The sequence below is a fragment of the Saccopteryx bilineata genome, chromosome 4 (assembly GCF_036850765.1).
Source record: "Saccopteryx bilineata isolate mSacBil1 chromosome 4, mSacBil1_pri_phased_curated, whole genome shotgun sequence".
Lineage (NCBI taxonomy): Eukaryota > Metazoa > Chordata > Mammalia > Chiroptera > Emballonuridae > Saccopteryx > Saccopteryx bilineata.
In genome coordinates, this window is record NC_089493.1 from 77,530,544 (window position 1) to 77,539,739 (window position 9,196).

Sequence of the window (9,196 nt, forward strand, 5' to 3'; positions counted from 1 at the left end):
TGTTCATAGTTGTTTTTTTTATAGTCCAGCCCTCCAACAGTCTGAGGGACAGTGAACTGGCCCCCTGTGTAAAAAGTTTGGGGACCCCTGGTCTAATGCATACTTTTTACCTTCTTTTAAAAAAAAATCAGGCCCTGGCCGGTTGGCTCAGTGGTAGAGCGTCGGCCTGGCGTGCAGAAGTCCCGGGTTTGATTCCCGGCCAGGGCACACAGGAGAAGCGCCCATCTGCTTCTCCACCCCTCCCCCTCTCCTTCCTCTCTGTCTCTCTCTTCCCCTCCCGCAGCCAAGGCTCCATTGGAGCAAAGATGGCCCGGGCGCTGGGGATGGCTCCTTGGCCTCTGCCCCAGGCGCTAGAGTGGCTCTGGTCGCAACAGAGCGACGCCCCAGAGGGGCAGAGCATCACCCCCTGGTAGGCAGAGCGTTGCCCCCTGGTGGGCGTGCCGGGTGGATCCTGGTCGGGCGCATGCGGGAGTCTGTCTGACTGTCTCTCCCCGTTTCTAGCTTCAGAAAAATACAAAAAAAAAAAAAAATCAAACACTCCCCCACCCCATCCTGAACCTCTTTAGGCATTTTCTCCCTAATCCCCCCCCACCACACAAAATGTTAATATTGATATACTATATATTTATACTATATATTTATGTATTGTGACCATTTAATGGACACAAACCAATCAAATATCTAAGAATTTTTTCACCCTCACCACAAACCAATTTTGATGAGAATGCATGGTCTAGGGTAGTAGTCCCCAACCTTTTTTGGGCCTCGGACCGGTTTAATGTCAGAAAATATTTTCACGGACCGGCCTTTAGGGTGGGATGGATAAATGTATCACATGACCGAGACAAGTGTCAAGAGTGAGTCTTAGACGGATGTAACAGAGGGAATCTGGTCATTTTTTAAAAATAAAACATAGTTCAAACTTAAATATAAATAAAACGGAAATAATGTAAGTTATTTATTCTTTCTCTGCGGACAAGTACCAAATGGCCCACGGACCAGTAATGGTCCACGGCCCGGGGGTTGGGGACCATTGGTCTAGGGCAAGGAAGACGCAAGGTGACCCTGGGACACATAACAAAAGCAAGGAAGCAATCAAGACTGAAGAGGCTCTCACTGACCAGAACCGGAATATTTTAGCATTAAAAATAATTAATTGTAATTAATTAAACTATACTGATATAAAAATCCATAAACTTATAATGAATCTTACAAAAAAAGAAAACAAAGATAAAAAATCATTATCTGTCACCATTGGAGAATACTTTCACCAACTCTTCTCTGAAAATGAGTTAAAGGGAAATAAACACATGCTACCTTTTCAGTAACAATTGCAGTTCAGTGTAATCAAATAGCCTCATTTGAAGAGGGAAAGCTCTTCTTTACAGAAAATATGCCAGCAAATAAATATTAAAAGGATTGATAGAATTAGAAAACCACCACTTGACACCCCTAATAAAATAATTAAGGATCATTAATGGATACTAACACAATTAGTTGAAATGTTGATGGGCTTGCATGATGTCAAAGGATCACCTCTGATCAGAAGGGGAAAACTTTACAATGGTGAGATTTTGTGGGCGCCACTTTAACTTAAGTAGTAAATTTAGCCTTACTTAGTGAGACATTGAGACATTACGTGCCTCCAATATAGTATAAGATAAAGTACACAGGATTACCTCTTCAAGTATTCTTGCTAAAGTTATTTAGAATAAATAATCTAATGAAACCATTTATAGCTAACTTCCTGTTTATAGGAAATATAAGGGATAGTGAAACAGGTAGGATGTGGGAAATGACATTCTTTGAGACAATTGGCTGTTCTTTTCAAAAAGTCACTTTGAAAAAAATAAATGAGAACACTATTCTAGATTACAAGAGACTTTGGAGACATAACCAAACACAATGCATGGTTCATGTTTGAATCTTACTATAAAAGACATTTGGGGAATAATTGGGATTTGAATATGGATTGGGTGTTAACATGATATTAGGATTTTTTTTTTTTTTGTATTTTTCTGAAGCTGGAAACTGGGAGAGACAGACAGACTCCCGCATGTGCCCGACCGGGATCCACCCAGCACGCCCACCAGGGGCCACGCTCTGCCCACCAGGGGGCGATGCTCTGCTCCTCCGGGGCATCGCTCTGCTGTGACCAGAGCCACTCTAGCACCTGGGGCAGAGGCCAAGGAGCCATCCCCAGCGCCCGGGCCATCTTTGCTCCAATGGAGCCTTGGCTGCGGGAGGGGAAGAGAGAGACAGAGAGGAAGGAGGGGGGGGGGTGGAGAAGCAAATGGGCGCTTCTCCTATGTGCCCTGGCCGGGAATCGAACCCGGGTCCCCCGCACACCAGGCCGACGTTCTACTGCTGAGCCAACCGGCCAGGGCCTCTTCTTAAATTTTTTTAGGTTTATTAATGGCATTTGTTTACATAGGAGAAACTTCTCATATTTTAGAAATGCTTATTCAAGTATTCATGATGTCTGTCATTTATTTTAGAGAACTTCAAGAAGAAATAGATGAAACAAGAATGACAAAATGTTGACATGTGTTAAATATAGGAGATGAGTGTATGGGTATTGATTGTGCTAGTCTTTTAATGACTTTTCAAAAGTATATTTGAATATATTCAATATAAAGTTTAAAATATTAAAAATGGTTGTGTGAAGGATGCTCCTTCTCATTCTGAGGAAATGTAAGTTGGTTTTGACTTACATTGAGAACCTGTGGTTCTTGGATTCTTCTTCATATGCTTTTTTTTTTTCCTCCCTCTCTCTCCTCCACCTATCCAGCCCTCTTTGAATCTATGCACAGCAACCCGGCCTCAAATAGTGCATTTTCCCCACCTCATACTCTTCATTCACCTACCATGCAACTCCGGCAGCGCTCTGAGAAGCCCCCTTGGTGTAAGTAATCCTTTTGGAACTTCCTAGACAAAGGCCAAATGGATGGAAAAATTGATGAGTGAGAGACCTGTACCTTGAGGGAAATGAAGATGAGAGTTGAAAGACCAGGAGTAAGTCATGGAAGCTGTAAGGTATTTTTCCCCGCCGAGAAGGAAGGAAGGGGTCGGAGCTACAAAGTGTGAAATAATAAAAGGCTTTATTTATTGAGTACAGAGTGCGCATCCCGCCCAATGAGGTTCCATGGCCCCGAGGAAAGATGGAGGCCAGGGAAGTCACAAGTGGTGACCCGTGTGGGAGATATTTAAAGGGTCCCTAGGGTGGTCGAGCTAATATGATGTGGTGAAATCTCACTGGCTGGCAGACAGTCGCTTTTTTCCAAAGGGTTCCTGCGAAGTTTCTTTTGGCGTGCTTGGTTGTGGGCGGTCCTAGCCAAAGTTCGTGGGTCTGACCTTTCCCACTATCCACCAACCTTACAGAAGCAGTCTCATCTGCCTCTTCCAATATGAAGGGAGGATCTGGTTATTAGTCTTATCAACTCTGTCTTCTATGCCCCTTCTATCTCTTGGGAGGCTCCTAAAAGATAGTGGTCCAGAGGGTCCTTTGGGGAAGAAAGGATGAAGACTTCATTCTCATTAGAAGTAAAGATGACTTGGGAGGAAACCTGTATATGTAGAAAAGCTGGGAGATGGAAACTAGAATCTATTACTACTTTCTACATGTCCTATCTCTCAAGTTGTCTGTTCTCAGTCATTAGTTCAAGTTGAGATGCTGCTTTCCCCCAATTTCTTCTTTTTTTTTTTTTAGCACTTTTTAATTTTTAGAAAAAATTTTTTTTTATATTTTTCTGAAGTTGGAAACGGGGAGGCAGTCAGACAGACTCCCGCATGCGCCCAACCGGGATCCACCTGGCATGCCCACCAGGGGGCGATGCTCTGCCCATCTGGGGCGTTGCTCTGTTGCAATCAGAGCCATTCTAGCACCTGAGGCAGAGGCCACAGAGCCATCCTCAGCACCCGGGCCAACTTTGCTCCAATGGAGCCTTGGCTGCGGGAGGGGAAGAGAGAGACAGAGAGGAAGGAGAGGGGGAGGGGTGGAGAAGCAGATAGGTGCTTCTCCTGTGTGCCCTGACCGGAATCAAACCCGGGACTCCTGCATGCCAGGCCGATGCTCTACCACTGAGCCAACCGGCCAGGGCCCCCATCTCTTCTTTATCATCTCTAGCCTATCACTAATTATCCTTGTGAACAATGAGGCCACAAGGAATTCTTAGGGTAATTGTAGGGAGGGGGAGATACCAATGGTGATCAGAGGGGAGATAAGAGCCAGAGACATCAGTGAGGGAAAAAATCCTGTCTTTATTCATCTTGCCTCCAGGGAATAACTAAAATCAAACCTGCCTTTCACTATTTTTCTTGGATAGGACTTAAGTAAAGGTTCATATTTCAGCTTTGGGATATAAATAGTTGTTGAATTTTGCCCTTCTTCTGTCACCCTGTATGCAGAAGAAACTTTCCTTCCTAACACCAAGAACTCCCCCTGAATTTCAGATTATCCACCACTCTCACCTTGCCATTGAACCTTTTACCTCTTTCCTGTGGTGTTTATGGTTCTGCACCCCTTTTGTCCCTCTCCCACTTATGTTTCTGTCTGACCTCTTTGATTTGCCTGATGAATCAAACCACTCAGTGAATATTAAGGATACTTATACCCTTGAGTGATTTCAGCTTATAGCTCTTCTTTTTTTTTTTTGTAATCACAGTATCAGGTGTATAGCCTCATTGGTAAGCATTTTTGGGGTCTATCTCTCTGCCCTAATAAGCCTTGTTGGCTCAAAACCATGTTCCTCTTTTTTTTCCTATTACTTGAAGTATGCCTCTTGTGATCCTTTATAGAAAAGAGGTTGCTGGCATTCCTTAAACCCAATGACTGAGCCTTTGTAGGCTTGGGCCTGCCAACTTTTTCAGGTTCTCTTTCATTACAAGATAGTCAGGTGTCTCCTATTTCTAAAATTTATAATTACTGATATCAGAGTGCTTTAAATTTAAAATTATAATACTATCAATAAATATAATATTTATAAATGGAAAAATAGATTAGTCCTGTACTAGAGGTCAGTGACAAGGTAGAGGTTGTGGTGGGAATCGTCCCCCAGTGTAATTGAATACTCCATGGTCTTCATTTTACTATTGTCAGGATCTGGGAAATTAGTTTTTTTGTTTTTTTGTTTTAAATTTTTATTTATTTATTTTTTTACAGAGACAGAGTCAGAGAGAGGGATAGACAGGGACAGACAGACAGGAACGGAGAGATGAGAAGCATCAATTATTAGTTTTTTGTTGCGCGTCGCAACACCTTAGTTGTTCATTGATTGCTTTCTCATATGTGCCTTGACCGCGGGCCTTCAGCAGACTGAGTAACCCCTTGCTTGAGCCAGTGACCTTGGGTCTAAGCTTGTGAGCTTTGCTCCAACCAGATGAGCCTGCGCTCAAGCTGGCGACCTCGGGGTCTCGAACCTGGGTCCTCTGCATCCCAGTCTGACGCTCTATCCACTGCGCCACCGCCTGGTCAGGCTGGGAAATTAGTTTTTATATTTTATATGTATATAATATCCACAAACCTGTAACATTGTATATCCCAATACTTAAAGGGTCTTAACTTTGGATCCATGAATGGATTTCAGAGTAAAGTCTATGAACCCCAGGAATTATGTGTAAAGATTAGTGTGACTATTCACACTAATTTTTCTGGGAAGATAATCCATGACTTTCATTAGCGTTTCATAGGGATCAGTAACCCCCAGAAAGGTTAATTAAGAACTGCTGCCAAAAGAAAAAAGAACTGCTGCCATTTAGAGAGTCCATGGCATTCTTCTATCTTTGGGTAAATCATTTTCCTTTCTACTGTTCTAATTCACAAGATTTTTCTACATTCAAAAGGTTTTTCTACATTGTATCTTGAGCTATAAACAGTGATTATTACCTCTGCCTCAGAAATACATTGTTTACTTTAAATTTTTTATTTATTTATATTTTTACAGAGACAGAGAGTGAGTCAGAGAGAGGGATAGACAGGGACAGACAGACAGGAATTGAGAGAGATGAGAAGCATCAATCATTAGTTTTTCATTGTGCGTTGCAACACCTTAGTTGTTCATTGATTGCTTTCTCAAATGTGCCTTGACTGCGGGCCTTCAGCAGACCGAGTAACCCCTTGCTGGAGCCAGCGACCTTGGGTTCAAGCTGGTGGGATTTTCCTCAAACCAGATGAGCCCACACTCAAGCTGGCGACCTCGGGGTCATGAACCCAGGTCCTCTGCATCCCAGTCCAACGCTCTATCCACTGTGCCACCGCCTGGTCAGGCACATTGTTTACTTTAAAGAAATGATACTTCCCCAAAGATGTATATCAAATTTAATTGGGAGTATTTCAACAATATATTGGCCTCATCTCCCTTCCACCCCGCATCTTTACCCTAAATCTAAAGAATAGAATCTCTGAAGATTCTGTTTAACCCTAATTATGACCCATAGGAATGAAATGTTTATATGCTTCTAAGGTATGAATGAGGGATCATGAGAATTTGGAACTGGGATAGCAATAATTTGTAAAAGAACTGGATAAAGTGGGCCTCAGTACTCTCTCCTGGAGTCTTAAATGTACCTTAGTGCTATTCCTGAAGTATATGTTAGGCCAGAACAACAGTTTCTAAGCTGGGCTAACTTGTGAGTCTCTGCATAATTTAGTAAGAATTCAGACTTTCTTTTCCCAAGACATGAGTAACATAGGCCATATATTCTGACACTTGAACTACATGCATAGAGTAGAGCCTGCTCTTCCAACATGCCTGACATGGTCTCCTGACTTTGCTTTACAGACAGCAGTGGCCCTTCCAGCACTGTGTCCAGTGCTGGTCCTTCTTCCCCTACTGCAGTGGATTGTAACTGCCATTTTGGCTTCAGTGATCAACCTTCCCTATGTTCACACATGACTGAAGAACATCAAGGCTTTGGGTTGTACCAGGAGATCCGTGGGAATGGAGCACAAAAGCTCCCTATAGAAGGAGAGCAAGAGCCTTTTGAATCAAATAAGTCCCTACAGGAACCACCTGTGGAAGGCAGCCGGCCATGCCAGGAGGTTGCTGAGAAGATCGGCCAGCCATGCCAGCAGGTCCCTGACATTAGCCAGCCATGCCAGGACATCCCTGAAGAGGTCAACCAGCCATGCCAGGAGGTCCCTGGTGATAGTCACCCATGCAAGGAGACCCATGATGATATCAACCAGTCGTGCCAGGAGGTCCCTCAGATCAGCCAGCCATGCCAGAAGGGCATCCAACTGTGCCAGAAAGTCTCTGAGGAAGCTTTCCAACTTTGCCAAAAGAACCTTGAGGAGGTCAGCCAGCCATGCCAGGGGGTCCCTGTGGAGGTTGGCATGTTGGTCCATAGGTTTCCTGAAGGGGTTGATGGCCTGGTCCAGGAAGTCCTTGTGGAAGTTGACAAGCCAGCCCAAGAGATACCTGAAGAGATCAGCCACCCATGCCAGGAGTTCTCTTTGGTAGTTGGCAGACTAGCCCAAGAGGCTTATGCAACCAATCTGGAGTCACAGGATATTCCTGAGAGTGATACACCATTCCAAGAGTTCCCTGAGGAAGGTGATCTTCAGATCCAGGAGGACTTTGAGGAGATTAATCAGAAGTCCTGGGTAGTCCCTGAGGTGACTGACCAGCTGCCTGGAGAGGATGTTCCCCAAACCCAGTGTCCATCTAGTGATTCAAATCCTCAAAGCCAGTCTTTAGCCCATGATCAAAACTTACCTCTTCCACCAGCAACATGTGATTAATCATTTTCTCATTAGTGGTGTTACACTATACCAGCCATTTGAGCTAGCAACTTTTTCTGTTGCCTAACTCACCTGCCAGCATCAGGCCTTGGATCTTACCAGAGGTGTCTGAGGAAGCAGTCTTCTTGGTATGAAACATACCTGTGCTAGAGGTGGGTTTGGTGAGGGGCCAATTTCATTCTCAAAGCAGCCATTGACTCCTCACCAAGCCGTTAGACTTGAATAGGATTTCCTTCAAGTGATTGGCTGGTCATTACCCAGCCTCCTCTGAGCACCCCAGGAAATTCCAGATTATTAAAGGAAATGCCTCTTAACTGCTGAAGATACCGTCTGGGGACAAGTGCAAAAGGAGATCCCAAGGTCTTCACTTTTCTGAGGAACTATCCACAACTTGTCAAGGTACTCTTAGACTATATGTGCGTTCAGGAGGACTTTTGTCTTTGCTAGCACTCCTCAGATAAGCCCAGGATGGCTGTCTGAAATGCCTGGGGAAAAAGAATTCCCTTTCCAAACAAATATCCATCATGGCCATTAATGTTTAGACTGGGCCTATATCATCCCCAAGCGCCCCCTCTGCCCCAGTTAGTCCTGTTCATCTGGGCAGTATCTCTGGAAAAATAGGTATGAGATTGTGGTGAAAATTTCAGAGTAACTACTAAAAATGCTCTGGGGGTTCTTAGCCAATCTGTGAAGCAGGGCCTCCTTTTGTTGTGGGGTTGTTTGGCTTAGAAGATGCTGTAGTAAAGAAAATCAGGTTCTATTTTAAGCAATCAGCAGAAATCATTATTGTACAGACTTGAGCAAAGTGTGTGTGTGTGTGTGTATATATATATATATATATATATATATATATATATATATATATATTTCTTTAGTAGTGCCAGGGACAGACTGGCCAAAGAACAAACACTCCAGTGTCCCCAAGAGGTTTGTCCTTATATCATTGTGTCTTTAGGACCAGGTGTGATTTTGAAGCTTTTCCCAAAGATATAGGGGTGGGAATGGGGGTGGGTAAGAGGGGTAATGCCATCATTGGAATAAGGCGCTGGAACATTATGAATGCTCAATAAATATGAAATAATGAGATGGTGGTGGTTGTGATGATATCCTTGTGAATCAAGAATGAATATAAGCCAGTCATGTTTGTGACTGAATTAATCTGAGTCAGTCAAAAGTCTTTATAGTTGAGGAGGAATGGTTTATAAAAATATAGAGATTAGGCATCCCAGGAGGTCCTTATGGCAATCAGCCCACCATCCCAAAATGTCTTAAATGAGCAGTGTTGCAGGGGAGAGAGGTTCTCTGAAACACCAGAAGGTACACAATGCCTTTTTACCAGCTCCTTGGAATCACTCTCTTAATTTTTATTCTGATGCTTTGGAGTATCAGGAGGAACTGACATAAAGGGCTTATGTTCCTTCTTCACCCCTCTTGACATCTTACATTGGGAGAGCC

The 9,196-nt window shown here is 43.6% G+C and overlaps 1 protein-coding gene across 25 annotated transcripts in view; it reads left to right on the forward strand.

The window, feature by feature from the left end:
- The window catches only part of PPIP5K1 (diphosphoinositol pentakisphosphate kinase 1), a 47,945-nt gene extending 39,870 nt beyond the window's left edge, over positions 1 to 8,075 (forward strand). For 24 of the 25 annotated variants that reach the window (XM_066276756.1, XM_066276749.1, XM_066276760.1 and 21 more), the window contains 2 exons: positions 2,792 to 2,905; positions 6,780 to 8,075. In XM_066276756.1, the coding sequence (XP_066132853.1) occupies positions 2,792 to 2,905; positions 6,780 to 7,741 (1,076 nt within the window). In that variant the 3' untranslated portion in view covers positions 7,742 to 8,075. The remainder of the gene's footprint in view (positions 1 to 2,791; positions 2,906 to 6,779) is intronic. The other variant, XM_066276761.1, reaches the window with a different exon arrangement.
- Positions 8,076 to 9,196: the final 1,121 nt, after the last annotated feature.